This window comes from Trachinotus anak, unplaced genomic scaffold (genome assembly GCF_046630095.1).
Source record: "Trachinotus anak isolate AG129_WGS33_773 ecotype Australia unplaced genomic scaffold, CSIRO_AGI_Tana_v1 ptg000012l, whole genome shotgun sequence".
NCBI classification, from domain to species: Eukaryota; Metazoa; Chordata; class Actinopteri; order Carangiformes; family Carangidae; genus Trachinotus; species Trachinotus anak.
Window position 1 is genome coordinate 1,883,864 of NW_027273863.1, and position 16,279 is coordinate 1,900,142.

General features: G+C 43.1%; 1 protein-coding gene across 3 annotated transcripts; it reads right to left on the bottom strand.

Annotated features, from left to right (window-relative positions):
• Positions 1-7,639: 7,639 nt before the first annotated feature.
• ttpa (tocopherol (alpha) transfer protein) lies at positions 7,640-15,565 on the bottom strand. Of its 3 annotated transcripts, XM_071491298.1 has the most exons (6): positions 14,850-15,090; positions 13,276-13,429; positions 10,740-10,933; positions 10,349-10,459; positions 9,992-10,256; positions 7,640-9,854 (listed from the first exon to the last, which is right to left on the bottom strand). In XM_071491298.1, the coding sequence occupies exons 1-5, from the start codon at positions 15,027-15,029 to the stop codon at positions 10,023-10,025; spliced, it is 873 nt and encodes a 290-aa protein (XP_071347399.1). In that variant the 5' UTR covers positions 15,030-15,090; the 3' UTR covers positions 7,640-9,854; positions 9,992-10,022. The 3 variants fall into 3 exon arrangements, with proteins under 3 accessions (XP_071347399.1, XP_071347400.1, XP_071347397.1); XM_071491299.1 differs by lacking the exon at positions 13,276-13,429 and adding an exon at positions 15,461-15,565 and having other exon boundaries at positions 7,640-10,256; positions 14,850-15,082; XM_071491296.1 differs by having other exon boundaries at positions 7,640-10,256; positions 14,850-15,089.
• Between the last annotated feature and the right edge of the window lie 714 nt (positions 15,566-16,279).

Here is a 16,279-nt window from a genome sequence, read left to right on the forward strand (position 1 = left end):
TATCACATTGTCACATGTGGTCAGCTTCTGTGGGTGTGTTAAGTGTTGGCTTTGCTCCAGCTGATGTTAAATGGGACTCTGAGACATTTGAATTTGGTGCACCTCTCCTGACCACTGCCACTAAAAAAACTGGTGCTAGATCCTCCCCACTCCAGAACCTAATCACTGCTAACCCTGTGTAATGCTAACAGTCTGTGATGGTGGAGTAGTCTGGTCCAGCTAACCCCATGCTGTCTGAACTTCTTTTTAAAGTGCTAATATTAAAGCAGCATGCAGGCGACGTCCTGAACCGGTCAATGAGAGCAGAGAAAACCCTAATAGTTTAAAAACACCCACCCAGTCACACCTCCAACCTCCCACACACAGAGTCACACAGTCCTGACCATTTGGTTATCTCACAATAGGTGGGGCAGGGGTCTGTAACAAGCACAGCTGTTCTCACGTACTGTATATCAGTGAGGAGAAGTGATTTGGGTGTGAGCGGTGATCTAATCACCTCAGTGGAATCTCATTTGCATGATTGTTGTGTGTGTGTGTGTGTGTGTGTTTGCAGTTGGAGGGGACACAGTGTCACGTACAAACCTACAAGTAAACTTTCACAGTCAAAACTCAGACAGGTTTTATTTTATAAACAACTACATTTACAATATGTTAAAGGGAACAAAAGCCACCACAGATTCAGTTCACTGCTTCCCCCAATGGAACACAAAGTTTCAGAAGGGAGGTGTTTGCGCATGTTCCAGTGGACGTACAAAGGGCGCCTCCTGGTGGATTAATCTGTCCCATACCCAACCACACAGTACTGACCTTCACAATCTTTCCTTAACCGTGTCCAAGTGCTTTGAGTGCCCTAAATCCAAAAATGAAATCTTTAAAAGTTTCTTTTCTAAATCAATGTCTTACTATGAGTAACAGGATCCAATGAAAACAGTGATTTGATGCTGTGGGTTGAACAGTTTTAGTAGTTTTTAAATGATAGATGTGTGTATTTCTTCTTGTTTCTTCACTGGTGTGAAGTGGGCAGCGTGGCTCAGTGGGTTAGGGTTCAGACTTTAGGACCATGCTGTACCTCTGTGTACAAATCAGGACTTAGCACCTTCATTGCATTATAGCCTGCAAATAAAAACAGAGTCATTCTGAGTGATCACCGTCGTCCAGTGATTTAGAAACCGTGTGTTAGACTGAGCTGTTCATCATCCTCAAAACACCATGATGAAAGAATATCTCATGGGAGAATGGATTCTCATCCCTGCAGCAGGGTTCAGGGAAGCTGCTCTGGAGGCTCATTGTGAAACTATGAGCGATGGTCTTTCTGTATTGCTGGGTGACCAAGAGTCAAGTTCAGCTGGTTCACACACTGCAAAAACATCCCTGCCAAAAAGAAGCCAAATATTCTTAAATTTAATCAAATTGTCTTCTGTTGAGCAAAAAATCTGCCAATGGGGTGAGCCTGTTTGCTTGACTAGAATTCTTAAAACTAGCAAAGATTAGTATATGCACCTCATGTTGGGCCAAGGCAAAGTGGGACCCAATGAATAACAGAGGGACCCTGTGAATGGTGATGTAATATCTAAATAAACCACACCCAATATACACACATTGTCACACAAGCAGTCTGTTGTGTTGTGACCCCCTCCCCAGATCAGGTGGGCTCATTATCTGCTAGTTTACAGATAGGGGTTGGATGCAGTATCTGCAGGGCAAAGGGCAGAGTTACAACTTTCAGTGGGCTGAAGATGGTGTCTCGGAAAAGAGAAGCTGGAGAAGGTGTCTGGGGTGCGGCGTTAGTCTTATGGAGGCAATTAATGCTCTCATTTGCAATGACAGGGACATCTAGTGAGAGCAGCCCCCCCTCGCCCCCTGTCTGTTGGCTTTATTACACCGGTGTGTCAGTGGGTAGTTAGCCTGTATTGTTTCAAGTAATGACAAGAAGCACATCCTGAAGACTGTAAATAGAGGTCCATAGCTTTATGACTTCATCTTTGAAAGGCTTTGGGAGGAAGACGATCAGCGTCTCCTCTTATGGCTCTGGAGTTTCCTTCCTCACAAAAGACTGTATCTGCAGACAAGGCAGCAGCGACGTGAAAGACATATTCCTGTCTAGCAGCCACACTTACTGTGCTGCTACTGTGCTGTTGTTGTGTTGATGTTCTACTTCCAGGTACATGTACTGTCTAGAAAACAGGTAGTGGTATTCTGCCAACAAAGAGAGGAAGAGCATGTTTTATATCTAAAAATATTGTGGTGAACAGGTTGTTTATGACTTGTTTTTTTTCCATTTCTGTTGTGTATGGTATTTAATGTACTCCTCCAACTGTTGCTCTTCAGGTTGAGTTCATTTTATTACAGCTAGAAGTAATTTAACAAAGAAAGGAATACAGTTTTTTTTTAAAGGATCTTGGATGTGATCTGCAGGCATGTGTTCTGGGTTTGATCCCTACCTGGTTTTCACTCTGTCCAGCAGCTCTCCGATGCCCTCTGCTGGCAGCCTTCAAGACCTCCTCTCAGTCAGAGTGACCTGTATTTCTCTGACCCACTTTATCCTCACACAGTGGTCACACTACTGGAAGCACACGCATGAATGTCATTGTAGCCTATGGCTGTTCCTCTTCTTCAGAGGGGGGGTGGACTCTCTTGATCTCCACACAGATTTCAAGATCAGTTTTCAAGATTCAATTGAATTATGAATTATTATGCTACACAAGATTGTATAATGAAATTATAGATGATGTCCCTTTTTGATGCTCACAAAAAACACAAGTATAAATAAATGAATAAATGATCAGGTCATAACAGTAAAACTATTTTCATGGTGGAGTGTGGAGGATGACGTCAGTGGACTCACACTTGTCAGACAGCAGTAGGGGGGTGGGTATTGTCTGGTAGTATCCTCTGGGCTCTTCACATCTCACCTCATCTCACCTTGTTAGACAGGTACCGATGATGTTCCGGGTGGTTTTAATCTCCTGCTGCAGAGACTTCCTGTCCTGGGCCTCAGATGTTTTCAGTTTCTGTTGCTAATCTGTAAAAGTCAACAAGACCTCAGCACAGGAATTTAGCCTTGTTAAGTTTCCTTCAGACATACTGCTGCCTCTGCACTTTCTTCACCAGGGTGGAGATGTGTGATGACCACGACGGTGAGGAACCTAAAACTGTTCACCTGCTGCACCTCAGCTCACCTGATGCAGACAGGCGTGTGTGTCCTTGCTTCTTTTTATAAAATCCACAGTCAGTGACTTGGTTTTATTGACGTCGAGCTGTAGGTTGTTCTCTGTTCTTCACTCTGTAAGGCTGTTGATTGTGATGGGTGTACAGTGTGAACCGGAGGGGGCTGAGCACTGACCCCAGGGCACTCTGGTGATGAGTACTATGGAGGAGGTCTGACTGTCAGTCTGAACTGTCTGGAGTCTGTCTGTGAGAAAGTCCTGTGTTCTCAGTGTCCTGGGGGAGGTGTGTATTAAACACTGAGCTGAATCTACCAGCAGAATTCTGATGTGGATGTATTTTCAAGGTTGGGGCAGTGGAGCTGGCAGACGGTGTTTAACAGTCTAATTGCAGTGGGGACAAAGGATCTCCTGAACCACTCAGATCAGCCACTGCTGCTCCTCTGCCCAGCCAGGAGGCTGTGGAGAGGGTGTCTACTGTTGTCCATAATAGATTTCAGTTTGTTCCCTCTGCACCAGTTTTACGTGAGTCCAGCCTGTTGCCGAGCACCGAGCTGGCTTTTTTCACCAGCTTGTCCAGCCGCTTGGTGTTTTTGTCATTCGGGCTGCGCCCCCCCAACACACAGCAGCATAGAAGAGGACACTGGCCACCACAGTGTGGTGAAATATGTGCAGCCTCCCATCACGTACATCAAAGGACTTCAGCCTCCGCAGGAAGAAAAGGCAGCTCTGCCCCTTCTTGTAGAGAGCATCGGTGTTCAGGGTCCAGTCCAGCTTGTCATCCAGTGGGCCCCCCAGGTATTTGTAGGAGTGCACCACCTCAATGTCCCACCCTTGTATGGAGACAGGCAGATAGGGTGGTCTAGAGCTTCTGAAATCCACCACTATCTCCTTAGTTTTAGTGGTGTTAAGGTGGAGGCAGCTCCTACTGCACCAGCCCCTGAAGGCCTCCACAAGGTCTCTGTATTGCTGTTCCTGTCCACTCCTGATAGATTCCACAATATCATCAGAGTATTTTTGCACGTGGCAGGATTTAGAGCTATATATAAAGTCCGCTGTGCAGAGTGTGAACAGGAATGGTGCTAAAACGGTCCGTGGTGGGGCCCCTGTGCTGCACCGCACCAACCCAGACACTGAGTATAAATACAACTGCTATAACTCTAGAGCCTCTCACAAGAAGAGCAGATGCAAAACTGCCTCCATCACGTGACTTTTTTCCCATTAATTTAACCTTAATGCAATGCATGCTGGGAAGTACATGGAAATAAGTTAACAATGTTTCTGAATAACTTAAATCTATGAGTTAAGTAAACAATCCATCATGCATTTTGTCAAATGAACTCATTATTATAAGTTCTGACAGTGATTTAAACAATTGGAACTTTCTTACACATGTAACTAATCACAGATTAAGATTCAGATTTATCAAGACTCACCTTCACTGAAACAAGAGACGAGTTTAAATTTTATACTTGACATAAACAGTCAGAGTACAATTGAAGTTTTTTTTCATTGTTTTATTCTGTGAATTTTCTGCAGTTGTCTTCATCTCCAGCAGGTGGTGTTAAAGTGCAAATGCTGATCTGCAGTGAGGCTCCTCCTTTGGGTTTTGAATAATGATTAACAGCTCAAAAAACAACATGTTGACTTTTTCCCACAGTCCAAGTCAAAACAATCCTGTGAATTACAGTAAATCACCAGAACTACTGGAAACAACCTTTTCCTCATATTAAACTATTTGTTGTCTGTTTTTCTCAGGTCATGTATTTTTAAGTCAATGAATATTTCAGTTTTAAAGATACAATAAAACATCAGTTAACCACTGTGATCCAATCATGTTTATCTTACAGAGATGGCTCAGTTTATTTCTATGAAGCTTCTGAATTAAAAACCAAAAGAAAGCCCACCTCATGCTAATGCTAACTTTTTCTTTGTTTGAATACATTTGTTAAAAGTCCCTTTGAGCTGCTATCAGTCTCACATATGATGAAAAACACTGTGGATGTGTTACTGTGGAACTATTATTGATCCATGCCTTCAAAAGGTCAAAGGGACGTGGGAGCTCTGAATCAGTCTAGTTATATCAGGAGCATCAGGTGTTTAGAATGATGAAGGAGACTCAGTGTGTGTCTCGGAGGAACAGTGTGGAGACGACACAGGAAACTGTTGATTCACTGCAGATTTCATCAAGTCAGTTTGCCTCACATCAACAGACCAGCAGAGACAAATCAAACATCCTCCATTCTGTTAAAACACTGAATCAAACATCTCACATTTACACAACAACCTTGGAAAGTAATGTTGAAATAAACAGTTGGTGAACAATTCACATCTGAAATTCATGTTACACAAAAAAAAACCAAGTTCAACATGTGATATTAAATGTAAAACATGAAAATCACATGAGCTTCCATCACGTGATTTGATCTCATATGAAACATCTGAAAGTCGGGGCTGGATCTTTCATGAGATGATGAAAAAGTTTTCTCTCCAAATGTGACTGAAAGGACCAGGTGAAGTGATCAGTCGTTCATGTCTCTGAGGTTATAATGAGACAAATTTAACTGAAATAAACAAATCTACTCACACTACGCCAAAACCCCATGAATCTGAGCATGTGGTCTGAGCATGTCCGGTCCAGATTTAATCATAAATATCTGGGCAGCTACTCTGGATTCTGGGGTATTCTGTGCAGTGACAGGTCAGCAAGGTCTGCAAAAAATAAAAAATAAAAAATATTAAATAAATGATCATTTCAGTGCAATGTGTTTCTATCTACATCTAATGATTAATTGTATTAATTGTTTCCCTCCAAGTGTGTGCTGGGTCACTTCACCTGTTTTAGTGAGTTGTGTATGTGTGGAAGGTGGTGCAACTTTGAACAGGCACTAAGGCAATGTAAGCTGAGAGGGAAGCTGGTGGTTGGAGAGATGATGGAAGATGTGTTTCTACAGCTGACACCTGATGGGGAAATATGGTTTTCAGTCAACAGCTCGCAGGTTCCAGAGTCTGGACAAGTTTGAGTCAATGTGAATTCAAGTCTAAACGAGCTGGTGAAGTCTCTCAGTCCATAAACAGTCCACAGCTGCAGCATGTTGATATGGAAGTGTCATTATTTCTTTAGTCACAGTATTGGTAATAGAGCCTTCAGCGGTGGATGTCACTCTGCAGACCCACTGCACTCTTCACTCTGTTCAGAAAATAAACTTTACTGTTGTCCCAGTTTCAGCCAGAGCTCAATAAACCCGTCTGCAGAAACTGAAGTGACGACATCCAGGACAAAGAGTCATGACAACCCACAACATTTCACCCACATCTGTACAACGCAAGGACACATCTTGATCTGAGATCTGTCCTGATGTGTAGAGTATAAAGTCTGACACTGTGTTTGTGTGTCTGTACTTACAGTTAAAGTCAACTGTGGTTTTGCAGCATTGTAGAGTAGATAATGTTTACTGGGCTGATGTTTGCTGACCCCTTAACACTGATCAAAGGTCTGCGCAGTGACACAAGACACAAAAACAAACACACACACACAGAGGAGGGAGAGATACTTCAGGAAGACATGAAGGGTCACAAAAGTAAAGTGTTTTTTTTATTTTTTTTTTATTAATGACTTAGTGTGAGTGGTGGGAAAACTGTTAAGTAAGAGTAAGTCAACTGAAAACACTCAAAGCATATTCAAACTCTTGTGTAAAAGCATTAATGGGAACATGTGGTTTGTGTAACAGTAAAAGTTATACTGTCACATTTTTATAACCTATTGTATTATTGATATCGATGCAGCAGCATGTAAACTACATTTTAATGTTGTAGCTGACTGCAGTAAAGCTGCCTGTTATATACTGTTGGAACTGTTTCATTCAAACATCATATGAGTTGCATGTTATATGCTCACATTAGGTTTTTAAAATCATCATCTGAAAATGATTCCCAATGAAAATAAGAAGAGAATTGTGAGTAAATTAAAGTAAAATAGCTACATGTAGCTCACAATCATCCAACTCCACAGAGAGATTTTTTTACCTCTTTTAGATTATCGTTTTGGTCCTAAAATTATTAGGTATATAAAATACCTCAAACAAAACAACCTTGGATCATTGAAGGCTCTGTGACCTGTGAGTTATTTTTGTTTTCAACTCACAGGACCAGTTGTAATTTAAAATAAAATAAAAGATTTACACACAGGGAACATGTTATTGAAGGTTCATTGAAATAACCATGACAGTGAATTGAATATTAGGTTTCTGAAGTTTTCTTCATCACTTTTCACTTTTACATTGACACATTTGACCGGTTTGACCAGTGATATCTGTGACACATATTTACATAGAGTGCAGAGACCACTGGAAAAGTGGTCTCAGACTTCTGGACCCCACTCTACATATGGTAATTCTACGGAGGTACAGTACCAGGTGCTAAGCTTCAAACACACATGCATGAAAAATCCATAATAGTCTGTAGATATGCACAAACATGTTCCAATGCAACATTTATTAACAACATTTATAACAAAAGTTAATTTCATTGACCCAGTCATGTGCACAAATGTTGCTGAGATACAAGAATATAAGGTCAGATCTCTGCTTCAAATATTAATACAAACTTCCAGTTTAAAAAAAGAGCATGTTAATATACATCATATGTTATTCAGGTCAGATTAGTACAAAATGTCACCATCATAACTTTTGTGTTTTCCTTTCTTTTATGTATCTTCAAAATCTATATCATTTAAAGAAACACTCAGAAATACATTTTCAAATTCACCAATTAAATCAGTTCCTGTTATTATGAACCTAATTCTATGTATATAATTTTACAAACCTGGGAACATGTGATATGTGCATAATATTGGTCCAACAGGTGAAAGGAATCACCATCTACTTTTGGAATACATATTACATTACTGAAGAAATTCATTGTGCCATAAAAACACCAGTTTCATGTCATTAATGACAGAAAATTATGATTTATTATTATATTATTATATTATCATCTTTTAAACAGTTAAAATAAAGACCACAGTTGAAATGATGAATCATGAACAAACAGTCAGGATGGATTTGTTTGTCCGGCTGATAGGATGAAGGTCTGGATGGAGTGATGATTTAGAGGGAAGGCAGGGTTCATACTTCAACATGAAAACAAACTGTCTGGACTCCAGGACTCACAGACTGAATTCACTGAGCATCTCTACCTTCAGCTGTGCAGAGGACTGAACCCGTCCTCCAGCTGGAGCTCCGTGTCCTGCAGCTGCTACACAAACCTCCTCCTAAGGAGTCCATCACTGAGGTCCACAGGAGAACAGGCTTTTAACTCTTAATGTCTAACTACAGAGAGGTCCCTGAAAAAAACTTCCTCACAATAACATTCTGCAACATTCATGTAAAAGTGAAAGACCTAGGATAAGTTCGGTTTGTTCCAAGTCGAGGTGACAAACAGTCTCTGCTCCAAAACACTAAACAGCTGGATATGTTCCATACGGACGGAAAGCCTGGAAACAAAATGCCCCTGGCCTCATTGTCGCCTCTAGGGGGCATAACGACAGTTCAACACAGTGGGAAATGTTTTATTTGCTTTCTATATCAGAGTACGACGAGGAGGTAAATAAGATTTCCATGTCTGTGTGTGAGGTATAGAGCTGGAGTCAGGAGGTGGTTAGCCTAGCTTAGCATAAAAAAATGGAGGGAAATAATTAGCTAGTGTGGCTCTCACCCATCCACTCTTCCATATCTTTCTTATTTAATTTGTGTTCTGTTTGTTTAATGTACATTAACAGACATTGGTTTTAAGGGGAGTTTTTCACAAACAATAACTAATGCTAACAACAATGTGGTTAGCATGGGGTTGTTAGATATAGAAAACTGATGTTTACATGTGTCTTTGTGCAACGGTCAAACAAACGACGTACAACATATTAATCAGTAGCTTTGAGGTGTTGGTAGTTTTTTTTTTTTTACATACAGAGCCAAGCTAGCTGTTTCCTCAAGTTTTATTCCAAGCTAGGCTAACTACATCCTGACTCTAACTGAGCATTTAACATCCAGACACGAAACTGACATCATCTCACTAGTGGGAAAAAGGCAAGGATGAGAGAGTAAAAGAGAGAGAGAAGTGAAACTAGAAGTTTCAGAGGTTAGAAAACCTTCATGAAAAACCCACTTTTTGACATTTGTAACAACGCTTATAACCTCAAAACCGAGCCTTTCTCAACGGTGTGTTTGTTGTGTGGCTCCACTCACGTGTTTAGAGAAGAAAATCTTTTGTTGTTTACTCAGCATTTATGTTTTTAGTGGACTTAAAACGAAACCTGCAGCTGTGTTCTGGATAAACGTCCCGACTGAACAGAGTGAGGTGAGATGCGTGATGGCACAGGCGTGTCTGTAATAACAGCAGCACAGAGGGGAGTGAACTGTACGATTTTAGAGAGAGATTCAACCAGAGTGATGAAAAAATGACTTTCCAAGAGAAACCAAATTATGATGAGGAAAGCATCTGTGCTGCTGCGCTTGTATTTTTCTTTGGGAACTGTGTTTTTTCTGTGCCAACAAAATAATCATTGTTTGACTTTGTTATAATTATAAAGGATTCGTCAAGGGGTGAACAACTGGCTCAGACATGATGCTGGGACTTCACGTGTGTGTTTCAACCACAGGATGCAACATCACCCTTCGGTCAGACTTCATGGAACTGTAATAAGAGGATAAACATCATGTAAACTCAAAGTCCATCTGAAGGATAAATCTTTTCAACTCTCCCAACAGAGCCAACAACAACAACAACAACAACAGTTAGTCCTTCAGAATTTAATAAAATGGCTGCCAGACCATGGGTTAGGTCCACGGTCAGCTCCACACATCATCCCTCTGTCTCTTCCCCTGAGATCAAGGAGTCCTCAGCAGTGATGGCAATGTCCGCCGTCGGGTGGGTGGCGATCTGCTGCAGGAGCGTCTCCTTTCGAAGCAGCTGATTGGTCCAGTCCTGACACACCTCCTCTATCCCAGGCCCCTCCCCTCCATACTCTGGAGGCAGGATGGCTGATGAGAAGAAGTCACCCAGAGTGTCGTGGTAATCCACACCGTGCATGTGGATCTACAGAGGGGAGAAGAACCTGGGTTTTAGTCTGAGACCTGAGTCTGGAACCAGAGTCTGGGACCAGATGGGCGTGTTGTTACGGGGCTCACCCTCTGTTTGATCTTTTCTGGCAGGAAGGGACGAATCATGGCGAAGACCGGCCGAAAGAACATCGGCTCGTTGACCAGATGAATTCCTCTAACTTTAAGTGGAAAAGAGTCCTGACACACACACACACACACACACAGAACAGAAAACAGCTGAGGTGAACATGCTGATCTCAGAACACGTTGGTAAATCAGTCCGTCACTGAAACGTCTTGTGGTGTAACATCTGTCATAATGTGTTAGTTAAGACCTGAAGTTCTCCTTTTCTTATAGAACCTGTTATAAACAGTTGTGTGTTGTTGTCGTAGCAACAAAAAGTGTTGTTGTGGATGAAGACCTATGTGATGCACAGGATCATGGCACGTGAAGAGTCAGACCCATGACCGAAGCCTACCGAGAGCACAGAGGAAATCTTTCTGGCGAGGGAAGGGTTAATCTGCCAGGCGTGGCCTAAACTCCACCCCTGCAGGTCAAATATGGCCTTCAGACCCCGCCTCTGCGTCTGTGCCTCCATGGAGATGATCTCTGATGTCATCAGGCTGATGCTGAACACCTGGAAGGCTGACCAGTCTTTTGGGTTCCACTGCCCTGGAGACAGAGAGACAGAGAGAGACAGAGAGGGAGAGAGGGAGAGAGAGGGAGAGAGACAGACAGACAGACAAAAAGAGAGAGAGAGAGAGACACAGACAGACAGGTAGACACAGAGAGACAGACAGAGAGAGAGAGAGAGACAGACAGACAGAGAGAGAGGGAGAGGGAGGGAGAGAGACAGACAGACAGACAAAAAGAGAGAGAGAGAGAGACACAGACAGACAGGTAGACACAGAGAGACAGACAGAGAGAGAGAGAGAGACAGACAGACAGAGAGAGAGAGAGAGAGAGACAGACAGACAGACAGACACAGCGAGACAGACAGAGAGAGAGACAGACAGACAGACAAAAAGAGAGAGAAACAGACAGACAGACACAGAGAGACAGAGAGACAGAGAGAGAGAGACAGACACACAGAGACAGAGACAGACAGATAGAGACAGAGAGAGAGACAGACAGAGAGACAGATAGACAGAGACAGAGAGACAGACAGAGAGAAAGAGAGAGAGAGACAGGCAGAGACAGACACAGAGACACACAGACAGAGAGAGACAGACAGACAGATGTTAGTGTACTCACACAGACTTACACAATATTTGTATTAACCTTAAATCAAATGACTGTAGCTCTTCATGTCTGTTAGCTGTTAGCTACAGACAGAAACTCTGACCTGATAACAGTGCCAGATGTGAGTTCATCCTCTGGGGAACATGAACCACAGGACCACAGCGCTGCTAACATGGCTAAAAACACACATTTCCCTCAGTTGAGACAAAGGTTTTACAGAAGTTTTATGTTTGAAATGGATTCAAGAGAAAATTGGGGTTTTGCGCTGACAGTTACTCCCTTCAGTGGGAACTTTAAGCTTTAAGACTTACATGAACAAAAAGCTACAGAACACACTGTAAGAGAGGGAAAACTCAGAGAAGCAAAATAGATCCTCTTTAGAGAGGCCTCATGGACAAATGTGTGACACATTCAGGCGTCATGTGGTTCCCTTTACATCCAAAGTAATGAGGGAGCAGATAAACTGGCTTAACAAGGAAATCTACACTTCATTTAATTATAAGGAAACAACTGACTGACGTCAAGAACCTGAAACCATAAAGACTGTCCTTATAACAGGCAGGAAACAATAACAGAGACACACAGACTGGAACTGTCAAAAAATCCTAATGAAAGAGTCATTAAGTAGGAACAAGCCTGATAAACAAATCCAGTCAAATACACAACTGCAGGCGACAGAGGAAACACTACAACAAGGATTCCAGCTGCTGGTAAACCCCCAGGAAGAAGACGTTATCGTTCCAGCAGGATAACATCACTCGGACATCACACCCACAGAGGTGTGAGGTGGGAGGAGTTATTTTTAGTGTTCAGCTCTGTTCATTGTTATTTTACATCACATGTAGTTGGATTGCACTTGATGGAAAAGTAAAAGTAAAGCAGCTGGTTCTTTGTTAAAAGGTCAAAGGTTCCTGTCTGTGTAGATAAGATGATTCAGATAGATAGATAGATAGATAGATAGATAGATAGATAGATAGATAGATAGATAATATGTTCACATACGCTGTGTTTAACCCACAACACTGTGTGTGTCTTTACAGTGAGACTGTAGCTGTGTCTCAGATTAGAGGTCTCATCCTTCAGAGCATCTGAGGACTGACTGCATCACAGCACCACGGCCACACTGTCCCATTTCAAAGGCTCCTTCAGATGTGTCCTTCTTTCCCTGGAGGTGGATCCCAACATATCCCATGGTTCATTGCACCAGTAATGAAAATAATATGACAACAAACAACCCAGAGAGCCTGAGGATTACACTTTAAATGTAAGTGTTGCGTTTCAGTTAAGGGTGCAACTGTTGAAACCCAGAAAAACCTCAAGCTTCTGTGAAAAAAGTTACGTGTTGTAAAGGTTGCTGGGTGATAGGAGCCGCACTTCGTGTTGCAACAGTTAGGGCGAGAACTGCTGGTGACACACAGTGAAAATCCTCCGTAGACCAGACCGTCTCACTTCAGTCAGCCTACGAAGGGCCACACCTTCATCAACCATGTCCTCCGAAGCATACGGCCCACAAACAGTGTGTAGTTGTCCATAAGAAGACCACAGGCCACAGTTACCACCACCAAACATCATGATGGTGAAACACTTATCTTCCATGGGCTTCTTTACCTGGGCCCCCCCAGAGTTCAGGGTCACCACAGACCAGGACTGAGATCTTGAAGGTTATAACTTGAAATGATTCTGTCTTATGGTTCAGTGGTGTTTGATTGATCCACGGCTCTGTGATGTTTTCAGCTTAAAAACAAGACAAATGATTTCAGGGGTTTACTGACCGATCCTGTAGACCAGCACCCTGCTGCCAGTGTGGTCCCGCTGCGGGAGGACGCCATGATACGACGTGCTGAGGAGGCCGAGCACAGAGAGCGGAGACAGGCAGCCGCTGATCTCTGGACTCTCCTGCCGCCACCGCTGGTAGTTCAGTAAGAGCTGCACGGGACACAGGCATGTTCAGGGACACCAGGGAATTCACAGGGGCTCAAACACCAGTGCATCACAGGAGACGTTGACACAGATCAAATGTTTTGTAACCCTTCCTTTGCTCTGCTATCTGAGCCACACCCTTTAGAGTAAACGTCCCGGCTGCTGTGCATCAGACAGGAAATAAAACACAGCTCACACAAAAGCAAACTGGTAAATGTCAGAGTCAGTTAGTGTCTGAGTTCCTGCTGCTGTCAGATGACAACAAGCAACTCAGCCTGATGTGATACTACAACCTCCACTGGCTGACACCACAACGGCTCAAATAAAGAGCTGGAGTCACTTTAGGACTGCTGTAGTAACAATACTGACTCACTACTCTGAAGTATGAGAAGTAAACTCAGTCCTGAATCCAACGCTGACACAACACAGCAGTGATATAGTTCACTGCAATCTGTTTGTCACTGTCACACTTGTTTAAGCACAATCAGCCACAGGCCAATGAGAACAAAAGTCCTGGACTGTTTGTCTCAGTTTGTCTGAGCTTTATATGACTGAGAAGAACATGACACGAAAAGACCAACACACATGGCTTTGCTGCACGTCCATCAGGACATGTTGGACATGTTGGACATCGAACCTTTGATCCTCCTTCAATTAAAAGCAAATTAGTCCATGATTTTGGTATTAATGTTATTGATGTATGCTTTTATGACTCTGGACTATGAATGATGAACTGGTATTGTTGGTTATTGATGCACTGTGAACTTGTTGTTACTGTAGTTGTTAAAGAGGTCAAAGCTGTGAGAAATATGTCAAAAAATAAAATAAGAAAAAACTAAATAACTTATATAACTTATATAAAAAACTAATAAAACTGAACCGAATTTAAGCTTGAGCTCCTGATTTGTCTACGTTTGAGTCCCTGTCCACTGAGTCCCTGTCCACTGAGTCCCTGTCCACTGAGTCCCTGTCCACTGAGTCCCTGTCCACTGAGTCCCTGCAGAGCGCTGATATGACCTTTGACTGTGGCGGCCAGGCTGTGGCAGTGAGTGAAGGTAACCTGTGACCTGTGCTGTGAGGAGGCGTGTGAAGGCCAGCTGTGTGGAAATGTAAGAACTAGTGTACACGTATTCACATATTCCTGAAATGCTTGAACACATATGGCTTACATGGTGCTAAACAAGTGAAAGTTGACCAAGATAATAAATCAATAACTGCTGCTCTGTCAAATCTGTCAATCATACACAGAAACTGTGCAACGATAATCTCGGAAATGGACTTTCAATAAAAACACAAACTTTTTAGAAAGTTCCGGTTAAGTTCTTATTGATTATACAAGTTGAATCTGTTCTCCTGTGTTCTTCCAGCTGCTCGGGGTGATTGTTCTCCGGGGGAAGCCTGTGTGTGTGTGTGTGTGTGTGTTTACCTTCAGAGACAGATCCACGTCGAAGTCTCTGGCCCGCAGAAACTTGAGGAGGAAGCCGTCGGAGAGCGTCCGGACGGCGGACAGCTCGCTGGCCTGCAGCGCCCCCCGCCTCAGGCTCACCACGTACGGCTGCAGCTGCTCCGAGTCGTCCGGGAGCTCGCTGAGCTGAGGCCCGTTCATGTCGTCCTCTGGTCCGGTTACACGTCACTGCTGCAGGAGGGAGAGGGGCAAGGCTGCGAATAGACGGAGGGGAGGGAGAGAGAGGGAGGGAGGGAGGGAGGAGAGAGAGAGATGGGGGGGTGGGTCTGTAGATACACAGTGGGAGCAGTTGAAGACAAGTATGCAAGAAACCAGTGCTGTAAAGTGTTTTTGAGCTTTTCCATTTGATGCTACTTTATACTTCACCACATCCCAGAGAGAAATCTTAGTTTGATGAAATATCATGATAACTGGGCCACATGCAGCAGGAGACCCCAGGGGCCCATCTGAGCAGCACTTCTTCTCACTATATTGAATCCTGTTACATGTTATACAGTATGACCCTGAGTCATGATGGTCTACGCCACTGTTGCTATTCAGTATTTTATAGTATTTACTTCATTAGTACTCACCAGGTGTGATATTGAGTCTTTGCTGGAGGATGAGGCCTGTCCTGCTCCGACCTCTCCCCCTGCTGGTCATCAGCAGCTACTGCAAGCATGAGGCCTCAGCCTGCACCGCGCTGACCCAGCTTCATCTACATGTGTGTTTCTTTGTGACAGTGTTGACCTGTCCAGCAGCCTGTCTTCAGTCATCAGATGTATTTGAATGTTATGTCCAGATATGTGATGTAATGGTTAGAAAAATCTGATTCCACTGTCTGTAATAATCTGTTTCAAGTGAACACATCATCACTGTGAAGGCAACAAATGCACCGCAGTAAGTTCACAGTGTGATGCAATGGTTGTGATTAATCTTGTCCTGAGTTATTGTGTATTTTGTGTTGGTCCAGCCTGTTGTTGAGGCTGTAAATTGTTGAGTTGCATTAAAGCTCCATCCAGTCTAAAGGTAGATGTCCATGTGTTTGTGATTATAAAGCAGGTCTAGTTTCTATATTAATACTGTGAAAGTATCAAAGGCTCAGTCCACAGAGAAATGCACACAGCCTATATTCAGAAACTGAGCCTTAAAACCAGCCGTCAGGACTTCTGGAACTTTGTGATGTCACAACAAAGCACTGCTCCAAGCCCCGCCCACCTGGACCCACCATCCAACCATGCAGAATGTGGTTCCTCTGAGTGTTTTCTGGAAATGTGCTTTTTTTTTTTTTTTTTTTTACACAGTGACCCAACCAGTGAGCCAATCAGCAGAGAGGCTCTGTTGTTGCTAAAGCTCCAGAGAGAAGCCTGAGAGAGGAGATGAGAACTACACTGACCTGTTCTTGGTTCTTA